At 41.1% G+C, this 18,383-nt stretch overlaps 1 protein-coding gene across 1 annotated transcript; it reads right to left on the bottom strand.

Moving 5' to 3' along the window:
* Positions 1-5,024: 5,024 nt before the first annotated feature.
* CLCF1 (cardiotrophin like cytokine factor 1) lies at positions 5,025-17,676 on the bottom strand. Its single transcript, XM_070957190.1, has 3 exons — positions 17,649-17,676; positions 10,530-10,696; positions 5,025-5,507 (listed from the first exon to the last, which is right to left on the bottom strand). Exons 1-3 carry the CDS (start codon positions 17,674-17,676, stop codon positions 5,025-5,027), a joined length of 678 nt encoding a protein of 225 aa, XP_070813291.1.
* Between the last annotated feature and the right edge of the window lie 707 nt (positions 17,677-18,383).

The following is an 18,383-nucleotide window of genomic DNA, read 5'->3' as shown; positions in this document are numbered from 1 at the left end:
AAGCGAGTTGATGTTAAACTAAACTAAAGAAAGTCAATTGGCTCCCATATGGAAGTGGGTGTTCAAGAAAGAGCTGGGCAGCCATCTCCCAAGGAAGCTTTAATTTCGATTTCCGTACTGAACAGGAGGTTGGATTTAATGATCTAAATAAAATAATCTCTTCAAACCCTAATATTCGAATATGTTGATAATATATTCAATATGATTAAAATATAATCCAGGGCAGAAGCCTGTGTCCTTATATTCTCACTCAGATCCTTGACAGCATCTGAGGAAATTGGCAACGATATTTTAGCTGGGATTCCAATATATCCCTAAAAGTTATAGTTTACTATATACAATATTGCAACATTTTGTATCCTGAATTTTTCTTTTATAGTATATTAAGGGTTTTTGCCCTAAAAGAGAATTTTCAGATCATGGAGTTCCTTAGAATGTTTCTAAATATTCTACACTGAAGTTATTAGTAATAAACTGTTTTGGTTTTCTTCCCTGGAATTCATCTAGCTTACTAAGAAATGGGTTTTTGTCATCTGCATCTACATCCAATCATCATTCCCCTTAAGCTAGAGGCCTTGCAGAAAAGGTAATCTGCACAGCAGTGGTGGGTTGCTCCCGATTCGCACTGGTTCATAAGAACCGGTAGTAAAAATTTGTAGTAGTTCTGAGAACCGGTAATAACATTAGCTGGCCACGCCCCCGAACTGGTCACTGGCCCGGTTGCCGCTCACTTACCCCGCCCACCTCATCAGAGGCTTTTTTTTTAAAAAAAAACAACTTTTAAAAGCAATTTTTCTACAACCTGTTCGGCCGAAAAAATGCTTTTAAAAGTAAAAAAAAAAGCCTCTGAGGATCCCACGGCTCAGCTGGGAACGTCACAGGCTTTTCAAAGCATTTTTTCTATAACCTCTTCAGCCAAAGAAGTGGTAAAAAAAAATGCTTTGAAAAGCCTCTGACGATCCCAGCTGACTTGCCTGATTGGCAGAGGCTTTTCAAAGCATTGTTTTCTGCAACCTAGAAAAAATGCTTTTAAAAGTAAAAAAAAAAAAGTTGGCCACGCCCACCCAGTCACATTACCCCCCCACCAAGCCATGCCCACAAAATAAGCCATGCCCACAGAACCAGTAGTAAAAAGTTTTAGAACCCACTCCTGCTGCACACTAAAAAAAAAACACTTATGGACGAACAAAAAGATGGTAGTGGAAAATTAAAACAGTACAACACCATACTGTCTTACCATAGCATATCTTGAGATTATATTTTGTTCCCCAGTGCAATTGTGCATATTCTTGTTGATAAATATTAACAGTAGGAATTGGATATAAACATGCAAAGGAAATGAACAAAAACAAGATTGTCCATGAACTAGCAAAGCTTAATTCAACATCTCAAGGAGAAGGTGGTCTCACCATGGCTAGGAGGGCCTTTGCACAAATTTACCATGTGTATCAATTGCACCATTTCTGGCCCAGGAGGCCTTACTCATAGCAATCTATGCTGTAGTTAACTCCAGGTTGGATTACTGTAACACACACTACATGGGCTGCCCTTGAAGAACATTTGGAAGCTGGGGCTTGTCCCAGTGGTGAAATCCTCCACGGATTACCACCGGTTCACTGCCTGTGTATGCGCGATGCGTGCCAAATGCGCATTTCGCACGGAAAAAGGATGCCTGGGAAGATAAGTAGAACAGTGAGGAGGGAAACAGTGGTGCTGCGCGATTTTGCTTCTCTAGAAAGCAGGATTTCCTGCTTTCTAGCGAATATAAACTGTGCGGCATAGCTGATTGTCAGAAATACCAGTTTGGACGAACCGGTAGTTTTTATCGCTACCGGTTCAGGCATTTCATCCCTGGCTTGTCCAGAATATGGTATCAAGGACAGTTTGGGACAATCCACAACATGATTGTGCAACCTCTGGTCTGTAAGCTGTGCTAGTTCCTACCAGGTTTCTAGATGCAATACAAGGGCTATCAGCTATATAATTCTCCATGACACAGGGCCAGGTATTTTTGCTCACCCTACCAGGACTAGCAAAGTTTGCAAACTTTGCATGCTTCAGATCTATCTTATGAGATCTAGGAGTTGTGGCTTCTCTGTCACTCTGCCTGTTCTGTGAGACAGCATTCCCTCTCAGATTTGGTTGGCATCAAACCATACGCCATTGAAGACCTGGATGTTCCCACAAGCATTTTGGCTGGGTCAGTTGTTGTCTCAGTGACTGAAATGAAATAGTTTTTCTTTTGGCTCCAGGCATGTGGGATATTAGGGTTTCTCTATATACAGTTTATACTCTGTTCTTTTGGTTTTAATTTTTTTGTAAGCCAACTAGAGTCACTGTGGTGAGAGATGGACAGCTATATAAATTGCTGAATGAATGAATGAATGAACATCATGGATACCAGATAATCAAATCAGAAGCTCATTACCACTGGATCCTCAGAAATAATTAAAAGAAATAACAAATACGGCTATGAAAAAAACCCATTGGCACAATGCACACAATTGTGACAAAATTAACTACAAGCATGTGGAAGAATCTGGCTGTTTTTCTAGCTTTAAATCAACTTTCTAGCACTCTTTGAAATGAATGGTAAACTTGTGCAAAAGAGCTAGCGTACAAATCTCACAAAGGCTTTGGAAAGTGCTGATGGTGCGGGCAGATGAGATACCTTTGTTAAGGGCAGTTGTTCAGCCCTTCCTGTAGTCCAACTCCAAATGGCCACAGAGGGAGGTTTGCAGTGACTGGAGGGAATAGGGTGAGCCCCAAGTGGTATAAAATGGCTAATAGGAATTGGTCAGGGGCAATCTCTGCCATGTCAATCATCAAATGAAAACTCCAAGTGTGGCAGCTGTGAAAAAAAGAAATTCTTTGTTGGGATCATTAGAAAGGGGATTGACAATGGTCAACACTGTCATGCCTGCATTAAAAAAATCTATGGTATGTCCACACCTGGACTACTGCATTCAGTTCTTACAACATTGGAGAAAAGATTCAAGGGCAATCAAGGAGATGGGGAAAAGTGCTAGAACAGGAAGGAGGAGGAGGAGGAGGAGGAGGAGGAGGAGGAGGAGGAGGAGGAGGAGGAGGAGGAGGAGGAGGAGGAGGAGGAGGAGGAGGAGGAGGAGAAGGAGAAGAAGAAGAAGAAGAAGAAGAAGAAGAAGAAGAAGAAGAAGAAGAAGAAGAAGAAGAAGAAGAAGAAGAAGAAGAAGAAGAAGAAGAACTGAGGTATAGAAAACAATGTATTATATGGAGAAAATAGACATGGAAACGTTATTCTCCCTCTCTCAAAACCTTGGGAACATGGGTCATCTAATAAAGCTGAATGAAAAGAAGTTATAGACAAAAAACTAAGCACTTCTTCATACTGTTCATGAACTATGGAATTCATTACTATAAAGTACGTTGAGAGCTCCCACCTTGGAGAGTTTTTAAAAAAGAGTTGGAAAAAATCATGGCAGTCAGGTCTATTGACAGTTATTAGCCTTGAGATTCTTGGCTATCTTCAGATTGGAGGCAGATTGCTTCAAGTACCACTTACAGAAACCATGGCAAGAGAGGGATAACAGAGTTGGAAGGGGCCTTAGGGGTATTCTAGTGCAACCCTCTGCTCATGCAGTTGTGTGAGAAACAAAATGCCAGATTAAGTTGGAGCTTGGCCTGATTTATACTATTGTGGGTTTATATATTTTAATTCTAGAGTTATAGCTCCAAAATATTTTGAAAACATCAGGAGGGATAAGGCTGGTTTAGGTTTTAGTTGATAAAAACTTAAATCATTATAAAAATATTGTAAACCTCTAGTGCAAGGAAACAACATAATTACCCCATTTTCATACAGCACCCACATACACACAAATTATAGGTTTGAGACTAAATGTGACAGCGACTAGTCCAGAGCATGCTGGGTTGAGAGAAAATAAAAACCAATGCCACTCCTGGAGAAAGCATTTTATTTATTAATACAAGAATAGAAATTCTGCAATAAATACAATCTAATAAATAACATCTGAAAATAAATAAATATTAATATAAACAAACTTAGAATAACAACCTGACAGGAGGGAGGGAGGGAGGGGTGGGCAAAGATGGAGAGAAAGAATGGTGGATGGGGCCACATGTGGGAAATTTCTCCTTTGCTGGTGACAGTGTAAAACCACAGAGCTTCATCCATCCTGTTTTATGGAGTGAACGGTGTAGACAAGCGGTGGCCACTACAGCTGGCTTAGACAATTATCCTACTAAGGGTAGGTCTGCACATATGATGAATGAATGAATGAATGAATGAATGAATGAATGAATGAATGAATGAATGAATGAATGAAAAAAACATTGAATGAATGATCTTACCTAACCAGGGAGGGGAAAGAAAGCTGAAAACCTACACGTGTTTGTTCTAAACTGAGTATCTCATCTCTGTTTTCAGTTTGGGCATATTTTACAACCTGACTGGAGAGATGCTTCCCATGTAAGTGCCTGATCATAGAATGTCCTTGATAAGCTTCTAATTGGCACAGCCCCTTAAACAGAATGGGGAGAATACAGAGAAATCCAGCTACGGAGGGAGTGAAGTTTAAGGCAACTGGAGCATCAGCAGTGGAGGCTGCAGCTGTTGGCTGCCCTGCAGCTAGGGCTTAATTGTTCATCCTAGAGATGGGAAGGGAAACACTCTTCCTCTCCTTCTGGAAAATGAATGGCCCCTCTAGAAGAGGAAGAGAGAAAGAGAGGGAGGGAAGGAGAGGGAGGAGGAGGAGATATTAATTTTACACAAGGTGGAGAAGGAAGAGATGCAAAGAAACAGGTTGTATAGATGTGTATCTGTTCACCCAGAGGCACAGCTTAGTAGCAGAGAGCAATGCAGCACCAAAAAAGCAAGGGACAAGGAAGAGGAAGAGGGCAATTTTGAGAAGGGGCTGGGAGAAGGCATTGGATTTGGAGTCTTTCAGAAGTGCTAGTCCTTGAGTGGCAGGTCTGAATGATGTCAGTGAATGAGGTGAAGGCAGAGACAATGGCGACGGCAGGAATCAAAAGCCTCTGGTTTCCAGATGCAGCATAACAGCGGAAGGAGGCACCCTTTTGCGCAGTCGGTTGAAGTCTTTGGCTGAGCGCCACAGCCAGGTCTGTAGCTCTTTGAGCAGCCAGAAGTCGTCCATCTTGCGCAGGAAGTGGCTGGGTGGGGTAATCTCTAGAGGGGGCCCTGTAGTTGGGAGTGAATAACCCAGGGAAGCCATGATGCCTGCGATCGAGCCCAGCAGCCCTTGCAGGCTAGCCCGGAAGTGGGCGAGGCTGTGGTGCAGACTCGGCACTGCAGTTGGAGCCGTGCCATCCATGGTCCTCAGGTAGCAGAGCAGGTGGCTGTAGGCCTGGTAATTAGCCGCTAGCCGGGCGTTGTCATTCAAACTGTGCCATTCCTGAATGTCTACAGTGGCACTTGGCACAGCTTCTACCCCAATTATCCGGGGAGGGTCAAAGTCCGGCTCATTGAAAGGTGGCCCCAGGTAGTTAAGCTGAGGAGAAAAGACAAGAAAGTGTTAAACTCACTTGAACAGGAATACCTACTTTCCCAGTGCTTTCCACCCACCGCCTCTGCGAATGCCTCCATCCTCTCTCTCTCTCTCTCTCTCTCTTACAGGCAAGACAAGGAGATGTAAGTTTATGGGATCACAGGACATGAGTCCACTTGCACTTAACTATAAAACAAACAATCTCTTTTTCGGTTGTTAATTCCTCCCCACTCCCCTCCGATGTTGCTTCATCTGATCTCCAGTCCACCAGTGGAAAAGCTGCCATTTTTTTAGCTGTTAAAATGTGTTAAAATGGTCCTGCTTATTCCAACAGCCTTAAGCTGTGCAAAAGCTGTCATGTCTTGTCACCCATGAATTGGAAGGAAAACAGGTGACTTGGTAGTGCCCAGGAATATAGATAAGAGAAACGGAATATAGAACAGCGGTGGGAGCACCTGGTAGAGTTTCTGCTGATGGAAGGACGGATAAGACCTTAGCTTGGTTGTGGGAAAGATCAATTGCAGTACAAGTAGTCCTGATAACCACAATTGGGACCAGAATTTCTGTGGCTAAGCATGACAATTGTTAAGTGATTTATGTCTAATTTTATAATCTTTTTGCTACAGTTTATGATTATACGTCAAGAACTACCTGTACACAGTGCTACATGGAAGAGGACATATTTCTGTACGCTGTTGCCCAATTATGCCTGCTGACCAATCCATCCCTGGGCTTGGGCAAAGTGTCCCTGGATCCACTGACTTGCAAAGACCTCGCTGTTATCTGTTGCACTTCTTGCACTTCTATGCTGCTATTGCAGTTAGTAAGTTTCTATCATTGAAAGATCCTTGCTTCCCGGCTGATCATTCTGCTACAAACACAGGCACATGCTGGCTTTATTCACACCTGCCTGCCTGCCCGCCCTGCTGGGCTGCGTTCCTGGGATTCCCCACCCCCTGCCAACAGTGGTGTCCCGCAGGCACCAGGATTGCCCAGGCAGTGGGGTGGGTGAAGCACCAAGCGGAAGGGAGGTGTGTCAAACCCTGCGGGTGTGTGAAGAACCTGACAAGCTCAGAAGACAAATTAATTTCCTCTCTGTTGCCCGAGGGCAAGTAGAGGCTCCCCAAACAATTTTATAGCAGTAGCAGAGATCAGCTAACAGGCAGGCTGGGACGTGGCCATCACCATGAGACCAGCAGGAGAAAAGAGGGAAAGGAGAAAGAGGAATTCTGTTATATTTAAGAATAGGGGCTTCATGGGGGGGAAAGAATAAAGAAGAGAACACTTGGAAGGTTTTTGGAAGATACATTGTTTGTTTAAGATATGAAGTGATATATCCCACAAGCCCAGAAGACCAAGGAAAGGCCATAGTAGAGATCTGGTGCACTTAAACTACACTTTCACAGCCTCTAAAAGGCTTATGTAGTAAAGATTCTTGTGTTACCAGTCGACATCCTTGCATTTCTTCTGCTGCCTGATAAGCTTTTTCTATCCATACCTTCTATGGCAGCCTTTGGAAGTAGTTTTGCTTCTACGGAAATCACTTAGGAAAAAGTGTGTAACATCCCTCCAAAAGCTGCCAGCGGGATGGCCTGCCCAATTGTTTTCCTTCCCTGACAGGTTTAGAGCAAAGCTCTGGTGACCATAGGGCACTTTGCCTAGCTATCTTTTGTGTTGTTTTGCTTTGTTTTCCCCTTCTGTTTGGTTGCCAACCATTAAGCGTTGTAAATGCTGACCTACTTAAGATCGCCTGTGGGCGGTTCCCCTTAACCCCTCCCCCACCCTAAGGCATCAACCCAACTTCCTTGACCATCAGGCTCATCTCTTCGCCACTCTCCAAATTCCTCCTCGCTTGTGTTAATCTCCTGAATTTTCTCTCTCAGTAATTTCTTTCTTTCATAATGAGAGGAATGGTAGTACTAGCACAAGTCAAGTTCAGGTCATTTCAGTAGATGGGCTATAAGCATTGGCTTGTGTTCCCCATTTCCACAGGAAAGCTCAGGAAAAATAGTGGTAGGTTTTTCCAATGAGCAATATAGCCTTTCTATAGGATCTGATTTCCCAGTTGCTACACTTATTGGCCTCAGCAATCTCCTTCATATTGCTACAGTGCCTTTCCTTATCTTCATTTCATTTACCCTTACCTCTCCTGTTTCATTTTCAGGTTGGTTTCTTATTAAACATCCTTTCCCAACCTGACACTCTCCAGATGGTTTGAATGTAAGTCCCATTAGCCCCTAGATGAGTTATGAGGGGATATTTATTTATTATTACGTTTATATTGCCATCGATTCACTTAAGTGTCTGATGCTTAGAATCACAGTCCCAAAGGTTTGGAAATTACCAGGTTGCAGGAAACAATTTTTACTTTGCTTTACTAAAATCTTAATCTGTTTGTCCTAGGTTATTTCTAGAGGCCTGGATCATGATCTGATTTCTTGACAATTACGATGGATGGGAGATAGTCCATTATGATATTGACCTTTAATACTCTAACGGCATGGGACTGGCTTATTTGAGGGAATACCTTTCTCCAATTTCATTTACCAGTCCCATTAGATCTCATAAAATAAGTATGTTACAGGTTCTAATATCTTGAGACCTACATTTGGCAGGCCCTAGACGGTGGGTCTTTTTTTGCTGTAGCACCCATATTGTGGATTTCATCACTTCTCAACTTCTGAAGGTCCCTCAAGATGAACTAATGAGGTGGGTCCCTTATTATTAACATTCTTCCATCTATTATTCTCTTTTCCTACTTTAGTTTTGCTTTTATAAGTTTTAATTATTTTAATAATTATTATATAATTATTATTTATTTACAAGTTTATACAGATTATTGTATGCTACCCAGAGTCACTTTCTGTGGCATGACAGGCCATACAAATTTAGCTAATACATTTTTAAAAATATATATATATAAATAGACAACAAGTTTGAGAGACCAACTGTTATTACCATATCTTTATTTATATAATTTCACTCACTGGAAATAAGTGTTAACTGAAACCTGGCTTTCTGTGAATCTAATGTAACAGGTTTCATACCTGTTTTCATGTGAATTTGGAAAATTGTGTATCTCTGTATACACAGCTATATATTTTGAAGACGTTCAGATCTTTTGTGTTCCATGTGAACAACATGGGAATGCACCATTAACTGGGATTGGCAAAGTAAATTCCAATATTGATCATCAGTATGCCTATAATATAGGATCAGTATACAAATACTAATCCAATGTATGTTATCTTCCTTCCTTCTAGTTGCTATAATGATAAATAACTGTACCTTTGATAAGTATTATAATATCAATATTTAATTAGGGACAGTTTTATCAACAAATGACACATATCATCCCAGAATGCAGTTTTTCAATTCCTACACTGACAGAGAAAGAGGAAAAGATCATGATCATCATTTTGACATCTCTCGTGCGTGATCTATCTATCTATCTATCTATCTATCTATCTATCTATCTATCTATCTACCTACCTACCTACCTACCTACCTATCAAATATCAGCTATCTATCTTTATCTTTACCTCTGCATATATATATATATGTTGTGTGTGTGTTGGAAACCAGCACAAGCTGAATATGTGCAGAGAGTTGGCTTTAGGCTAAATTTGCTTCTGTTGATCAGCCTCTTCCAGCTTATTATTACCAAAATAATAAGCTGGATAGCTCAGCAGACTAATGCATTGTAATTAACATCCAGCTGTCTGCAATTACTGTAAGTTCGAATCTCACCAGGCTCAAGGTTGACTCAACCTTCCATCCTTTCTAAGGTAGGTAAATTGACGACCCAGTTTGTGGAGGCAATAGGATGACTTTGTATAAATATACAAAAGTATGAAGGCTATTGCTTAATGCATTGTAAGCCACCCTGAGTCTCCAGAGAAGGGCGGCATATAAATCAAATTAAAAAAGAAAAAAAATCTGTTCATTTCTGGGACAGAAGTTCTCATTAAATGTGCACATCACGCAAACTCAGTGAATGGACACTAGCTGCTGTATAATGGCACAATTCTTTAGTTTTCTAGACTGTGAAAATCTGACCTTCTTGATCCGCCTCCTTAAAAAAATATTTCTGGAATGTTGATATACTAGAAAACATGGCTCCTGCATTTTCCATGGTCCAAACCAAGCAAATTCCTGATTTGATAGCATTTGATGCTCAGTGTCAGGGAAAGCTGCCAAAGGGTAGGGCCTGAAATGCCAGGTAGGCCAGAGAGCAGGGATGCCATGCAAGCTGATGAGGGGCTACCCCCACTTTCTGCACAGTCGGGCGTTTCCCTGGCAAGTTCTGACAGACGAGGCCTCACCTCACCCCAGCGGGAGATCCACAACAGATTGTAAACAGGGAGACTCCACCGGTGCCTGAAGGCAGGGAGGAGAAAAGATGTCAGATATTCTGCCAAGTGAGAGCCATAGCTGTGGAGAGAGAACAGTATTTCAGCTATTCACCAGGTAGGAGGAAATTTTAGGTGCTGGCACAAAGTGTCACAGGCACAAAATTTCCATATCCCTAAATCCCTTTTCAAATAATGTGACGAATCAGTCTGTTGCCTTTTAACATCCTTCTCTTGCAATGGGCTTTCAGGATTCAATATCTGCTTATATAATCTTTCCCTTCATATGCACCAGTTTTATGAAGCTCCAAATGACACTGTTTTCTGTTTACAGCACTTATATCTTTCCCTACCACTTCTTGCATCATTTTAATTTCCAGAATGAAAAAAAAAAAAAGGACTAACTGCCTTAGTCCTATGGAAAGGTGACAAGAGGAATCCTCCATGAGGTGCACTAAACCCACATGCCAGAATACACAGAGAGAAACCTGGCCTTCCTTTGCTGCAGAGTTATCCAAAGGGAGAGAAACATGGAGGCAGAATTTTCCAAGGAGGCCAGTTGGGCAGGAAAAAAATGGAGATGGTTCGAGGAAAGGGGAAAGAAGCAAGAAAAGAATTTCTAGGCCGTTGCTCAGCTCAGCTACTTCCATTCTCCCAAAGCATCTACACTCACATAAGTGGCCGCAAGCGCGTGCAGCTGGTGTTCCAGATAGCGAGTAAGGTCGTACATCTGCTGGATGGACTGTCTGGTGGTCACTTGGTCCGTGCGGTTCAGTGCAGGCACCCCAGGCAGGTTCCAAAGCGTGGCACACAGGAAGGCAAGGATCCCCCACGAATCTCCTGCAGGGAGCACACTTGTAAGGAGCTGTGGGCAAAGGGAGCACTGTGACCGGGGGAGCAAAGCCTACATTCCCCATCCCTCCTTCCTCCACACCCCACCACTCCCTAGAGAAACCATAGGAGAAAAGGACTTGTCTTGTTCACTCCCATTGAATATATTTTCCCCAAACCCATTGCACAAATCAAATCTACATGCATGGCTCAGACCCTGGGAACAGATAGCTCTTTTAGCTTGGAGTGATTCAGGATATTCTGATGCTGGGGGAAGAGTTCACCAGAAAACCCTTTTGTCAAGCAATGCCATCAACCCTATTTGTTTCAAACAAGCAAAATGGCTGCATGTATTCTTGTACTAATCTGACATGTCAGCAGAATTTTTTCTATTTTTTTTTCCCACAGGAAAGGTTTCCCATAGCAACAATTAAAAGCAATCAAGGCCAATTAAGACTTCCCCAGATGCAAATAGCAACTTTAGAAGATGTGTGCCTGCATGTGTAGGTTTCAGTAGGGCCGGGAGAAGAAAAATCCCTAGTACTATTTGCCTGAAACCAAGATAGGTGTTTTCATTATAAAACATGTTACTTGGATTCACCTCAAGTCCAATCCAGCGTAGCCTAAAGGTTACCAAGATTGTTCTAGGATGAAAAGATTCTTACATAATGTTTTTTTTTCCTTTTTCTCTTTTGGAAACTCCTATTCTTGTTTCCTTGCCCATATAGTGCTAGTAGTTTCTGGAGTTTTCCAGGTCTCTCTGGAAATATGTATGTCAATTTTGACTCCTGGCAATTTCCTGGACTAGTCCCTGCAGTTTTCTTGGCAACACTTTTTTGGAAATGGTTTGCCATGGCCTCATTCATGGGGTATACAGAGAGAGACTGGCATAAAACCACCTAGCTGGTTGCATGCCTAAAGCAGAATTAGAATTCATACTCTCCCAGTTTCTAGCCTGGTGCCTTAGCCATTATACCAAATTGGCCCTCTTATTGTTAAGGAGAACAATGTCTCCTTAGGGATCCCATCTGAATTCCCAGTGAATGTTCAAAGCTGAGGCAAAGGTTTATTTTCAGCAAGGCATACTAATTTTAAGTGATCTAATACTTGACAGGATACAACAGACTAGTCAGAGATTGTGTGTTAGTGATTTGTGTTCATTAATGTACATTAAACATTGTATGTTTTATAGATAATGAATGAATTTTTGAAATACATTCATCATATACCTTAAACCATGGGTCCCCAACCCCAACCTCAGGGCCAAGGACCAGCACCAGTCCACGGCCCAGCAGGAACCAGGCCACACAAGCCACAGAAGTCCCAGCCACACATATGCAGGATGCCTGCAGTGTGAGAAACCATCACACACACACACAAAACACACACACACACACACAAAACACACATACTCCATCCGCAAAAAACCCGCTCTCCACGGAACCGGCCCCGGAGTCCCAAAAGGTTGGGGGCAGCTGCCTTAAACTACAGTTTTTCTGTCAAATATTTAACTATTTGGCTGAAATAATACTCTTAGCCCAAAAGAGAAACCCTATTTCCTAAGTTTATTAGCACACCATAAATGATGTAATTCTAAAAAAAATAAAACTTAGCATTTTGAGAGTAAAATTTTGGATGCTAATAGAAAAGATAAACACAGCCAAGAAGCTCTAAGTAATATGAAACATTATATGGAAGACCAAGGCACATTCCTGCATTGTTAGGAATGCCACAAAAATTATTCTTCGTTTAGCTTGTTTGGTGTTTCCGTTTTCCTCTGTTGGAGACAGAAATATCTACAATATATCTTTATTTCCAGACCAAGGATAGAAATATGGTTATGCCTGTAAAGCTGCCATAAAAATCTAGCGCATTACTCATGCCAATGCCTCCCACTTGGGTGATTCACCTACGAAGTACGCAGCCCGCCCCAGCCACTCGCGCGTCATTAAAGACTATCCCGTGACATTTTTCAGGGTATGCCACACCCAAGCCCAGCCCAGACTCACTGATTCCATCTTACTTCACTGCTTCCACTGTTCTTCTGTCCACCAGGGACAGCGCCCACCCATTCTCCCTCCCACGCAACCCAGAGATTTCCTTGCCTTTTATATAAATTCTATACGAATCTGTATCACTATCCTTTTGTAATTTTGAACGGGGCAGGGGTGGTGTCTTAACAAAAGGAGTTTAAAGGATATTGTTAGTTCCAAATGGATGTTAGGTATAGAGTAGCTCTTGCCTGATCTTGATCATTCTTTCTAAAAAGAATGAGGGAGGTTTTGGAAGGCCCTTGCTGTAGCATGAGAAATTCTGCTTCATCACTAATTACATTTGCCAAGGAAATATTCAGTGCCCCACCCTTGTCCTCATTCTGGGAAGTTCCACATAGCTGCTAGGCCCTCAGATACATTGTCAAAACAATTGTCCTCATCCTTACTGATTGTATTCATCACTACTGCTCAAGAAATGGCAATGGCCAACAACCAGCATCCTGCCTCTATAAGGTAGGTGGAGAATAGTAACGGACCATTGGGAGTTCCCAGATGGCCCACCCCCATGGCTTCTCCCTTCAATTGCTCAAATGCATTCATTGCCATTCACTTTGTGCCATGATGGAACTCAGGGGTAAAATGCTCCCGGTTCGGACCGGATCACCCAATCCAGTAGCGATGGCGGCGGGTGATTCGGAGAACCGGTAGCAAAAATCCCTGCCCCCCCACATGCCCAGCTGACCCGCACAATCATCAGAGGCTCTTTTTTTAATTTTTAAAAGCATTTTTTCTACAACATCTTCGGCCGAAAAAATGCTTTTAAAAGTAAAAAAAAAAAAGCCTCTGATGATCGTGTGACTCAGCTGGGATCGTCAGAGGCTTTTAAAAGCATTTTTTCTATAACCTCTTCGGCTGAAGAGGTTGTAAAAAGATGGTTTTAAAAGTAAAAAAAAAAAAAAGTTGGCCATGCCCACCCAGTCACATTACCCCCCGCACACTAAGCCACACCCACAGAACCGGTAGTAACAAATTTTACATTTCACCACTGATGGAACTGGAAGTTAATTGGATGCCTAGAAAAAGGGAAGCAAATTTGTGTGGTCACAAAGGCTGAGAACTATATAGGATTATACTAATCCTGCATATGGAAACATTCTCAATGTGCTGATAACAATGAGACTTTCTGTTGTAGTGAACTGGGGGAGAAATACCACTAGTCCCTATAAACATTGGTGACCTTCAATGTTTTTTTTGGAAAATGCTAGTGATGTAAAAGGAGAAGTGTCAAAATCAATATTTAATATTTAAATGAATAAAGGGGGAAAATACAAAACTTATCCTATAAACTATGATGGACATGTCTTGTCTATATTTTTCCCCGCAAAGCCAACCAAAATTAAAAATATTTTATAATACTTGAATTCTGAAATATATCTAAATTGATGTTCAATCTACTTACATCTTACAACAGTGATTTCAATGTGCTTCTGACAGCACACAGAGATTGTTAATCATTGTAAAAAAATCTTCACATTCACATTACTTTTTAATATCCTGTTATATAAGCCAAACAGATAAGAACGAAGTCTCCCTCAAATTGAGTTTGACATACGTAGGTTGTTTTCTTGTAATAATACTGAAGTCTGGCATTGCTTGTGGTCTCCCATCAAAATAATATCCAGGACTTACAATGTTGCTGTAGTTTTTAGATTAGTGAAGGTAAAATAGGTGCTGTCACAAATAAATGCATTATTTTACATGCCACTGAAATCTGACTGTCCACTCTATTTGTCTTCCAAATTTTGCTTTTCTGGGATGGGATGTCTCAGAAAAGACAGCATTCAAAAATGGCCTTTACTAGCGGAAAAGAACAGTATTTCCTGCCAGGTCTCTTGATTTGAATGTGACTACAATTCACATTAGCATTATGAGCCATAGCTCACTGGAAGCTCACTGTGAAATAAAGTTGTACCTGGTTTAGTTCTCCCGTTAGGTTTGTTGCTTTCCAGATAAAGTTTCCCCTGTATTTAATAGATGGATGAATAACCACTTCTTTGCCTCTCTTGTAAAATCTGCCTTGCTGAAGGTTTTCAGCAGTTTCTCATCTTTTTGAGACAGGAAATAAATACTGCAGCATAACATGTAAAATAGGCTAAGGTAAGTTTAGCACTATTCAAAAGAAAGTAAATCTCACAGGCCCCAAACAGAAAAACTTTGTCCTGCCCATTTGTACATGATGCACTGCTTTCCACCTCTTGCTTGATCATATGGTTTTGCAAAGTGTTCAGCCTGGATACCAGCCACTAGAAGTTTGCTCATCCCTATTTTAAGGGCAGTTTCAACTGTAGGCGCCATCCATTCTGAATCAGAACACTTAGTACCTGCAAACCAAATTAGTGCTATCCTAATCACCATGCTGATTACCAGTGGTCTACAGCAAACTAGAAACTGGCAGGCACTGTATGGATGATTCATCTGCTTTATTCTTATAGCTTTTCTGACAGCTTTTGATTGAGTGTAGTTATTCAGCCTCAGATTGTCTCCTGCTTTTCCTTTTTAGACAAACAGAGTATTTTTTTTCTCAAATAACCCCATGATATCAACTATTTCTACCACTACCCATGACTAAGACCGGCCATACTATTAATCATTACTCTTTCTTTTTCACTCCTTACATTTCCCAAAACACACTTTTAGTGGAAGGGAATTTAGGTGTTACAGATTTAGAAGAGTTTCCTCTCATCTTCTGACACAACTTTGGTCACGGACACAATCTAGAACAGGGGTCTCCAACCTTGGCAACTTTAAGACTTGTGGACTTCAACTCCCAGAGTTCCTCAGCCAGCAAGTTGCCAAGGTTGGAGACCCCTGTTCTAGAACATTTCATCAGGGATGGGGCCGAAGACATGGCCTCGCTCAGATCTGCCCAGCTTCAATTGAGGCTTTGGTTTCTGCTTCTCCGGCTCCCTCCATTTTGTTCAGGGGTCTCTTGTCTGCCAAAAGATTTTGGCTTGGGCTACAAGGGAGGCTGGTCATCTGGTTTCATAGAGTCCTCTGCCCATGTAATGCTGACTAGCACTTGTCAAAGTGTTTGCTGGGTCTTAATGTGAAGGTGCTTTTTAAAAAGAACACTAGACTTGGATTTTTTTTCCTTGCTAAAAAAATAACTTCACTGCTCTTTTGAAAGTATGATAGTCTCATGCTATGCAGGAAGTCAATTTAAACCAAGAAAAAGAGCCTGGTTTTGCCAGATGTACGTTCCCGATTCTGACATCAGAGTGTTTATTTATTTTTGTGTATTTATTAGATTTTTATCCTGCCCTTATTATTTTTATAAATAATTTAAGCTGGCAAACATACATAATGCTCCTTCCTCCTCCTATTTTCCCCACAACAACCCTGGGAGTGTGAGGTGAGTTCGGTTGAGAGAGACTGACTGGAACTGGAACTCACAGTCTCCTGGCTTCTAAATGATTAGGACAATGCTAGTTGCAACCACTGAGGAACTGGAGGCATGCACTTCATGGCCATGAAGAAGAGTCTTTCAAATAATATGGGGACCAAGTACAGCCTTATGGGTTTCTCATGGTTATTGGTTTAATTGCTAACATCCGTAGGAAGCTGCAGTGAACACATGATACTTGGGCTGACCTAATAAGCCAATTGAATGTAGAACATTGTGAAATGGTATTTCTGCAATGCAATGTGACATAGTGAAACATTTCATATAGATCATCAGATGCCGTCTCCAAATTCTTAACGTAATAGAGAAACTATTTTTCCTATTTTTCCCAAACAGAATGCATTAGCAAGCTGACACTGTATCTCATTGTTTAAATAAAGATTATAGTAGCTTTTTCACATTAACACATAATTGTACCACAATTTGTCATTGCAACAATAATCCCTTATAGGAAGCAGGAATAAGACCACTAGTTCAAATCCAGCACTTTAAGTACAATGTGAGCTTTAATCAACGCAAAAACATACACACAATTATCAACAAGACAGCATGTGAGAAATTGGAAACAAAATTCCATTCTCTCTCAAAATTCATTAGCAAGTTGTACAACATTTCAGGTTCATTTTCTAGAATCAGGTTAGAGATCTGGGCCTTCCTGATGTTTGGGATATAATTCCCCCAGTCCATTGATACTGATTGTGTTGACTAGACCTGTTTAAATTCAAAACATTTCTCTTACTTTAGATCTCGATATCTTTTTAAACCCTGCAGTAACTGGATTCACACAATCAGTTTTGAGTATTTGTTGAAAAATGAAGATGCTTGTTAGAATTTACCAAAATCAATAGTTATTTATTTATTTATTTATTTATTGGTTCGATTTATATGCTGCCCTTCTCCGGAGACTCAGGGCGGCTTACAATGCGTTAAGCAATAGCCTTCATACTTTTGTATATACCTGTTTAGTAGGGCTTTTGGCCCCCCCAAGCAGTGTTCTTTTTTATACAAAGTCAGTTTATTGCCCACAATCCGGGTCCTCATTTTACCTACCCCGGAAGGATGGAAGGCTGAGTCAACCTTGAGCCTGGTGAGATTTGAACTTGCAGTAATTGCAGGCAGCTGGCAGCTAAGTGCTATTTAACAGCGCTTTAGTCCACTGCTCCACCAGGCTCTTATTAAGTTAATCCTTCTCTCCCCCCCCCAAAAAAATGAACTGCATGTATTTTTCACACCTCCAGTTCAGGAAGAACTCGATAACTACTTTATTTAGTTTATATCCATTCTGACAGAAAGCACAAGTCCATTTTTTTCTTATAAAATTAGTCCCTGAAAATTGACTATGAACTAAGACTTGATTTCTTTGGGGAAAATATATGGAATTTATTTGAAGGAAATCGATACACATTTGTGTCTGTGTGCACGTACACACTTATGTACAGTAGAAAAGCAGATTCAAGGTTTTACAGAGAACAGCCACAAGGAAGAAAAATAGCTTGTGAAAAACCAGAGGTTTCTCCAGCCTTCCTCAGCATCAGACATTGAATATCAAAATCTGCCTTAAGCAAAGGCGAACTTATTGGTACATCGCAAGGCTGTGAAAATGCCCAGGTGGGTTTTCAGTCCAAATATTCCTTTTCTGTTGAAGGATAACTTTGGGTGGGGTGAAAAGGGGCTGAAAGGGGGGAAAGGGGGTGAATCAACATCAGTGTCTGATGTTGACTTGCTGCTACTGATGAGTCACCAGAAAACTTCTTCCTCTGATGCCTGGAACATTTTTGCAGCTTTAAAAAAAAATTGTTTTCTAAAAAGATGGTGATGTTCAATGCAAGAAGATTCAGCAAGAGGAGAAGGAGGAGGTAAAATGAACAATAATAGTAGTAGTCTTGGGTGTTAAATTCCAAAAGTTGTTCAAGTCTGGAACACCACTTGAGCACCATCAGCATTGACAAAATCAACATCAGTCGATTGCAAAAGGCAGCTTTACTTGAAACAGCTTATATCCTGCAACAATACCTTTAATATTGTTAAACAACCATATCTGCCTATCCTAGATACTTGGGAAAGACTCAGTAAGTGGATAAAAACACCAAATTTAGCTTAAATATCTAACTAACTAGGCGACTAACAATAATAATGTATCATCATCCTGAGATGAAATATTTTAATATTATTAAACATCTGCCTTTTCCAGATCCTTGGGAAGGATTCAATAGGTGGACAAAAATGCTTGATTGAATCT

Source organism: Pituophis catenifer, unplaced genomic scaffold (genome assembly GCF_029215685.1).
Source record: "Pituophis catenifer annectens isolate HBS135680 unplaced genomic scaffold, rPitCat1.0.hap2 SCAF_1, whole genome shotgun sequence".
NCBI lineage: Eukaryota > Metazoa > Chordata > Lepidosauria > Squamata > Colubridae > Pituophis > Pituophis catenifer.
Note: the sequence above shows the minus strand (reverse complement) of the source record. Positions and strands in the feature narration are given on the sequence as shown.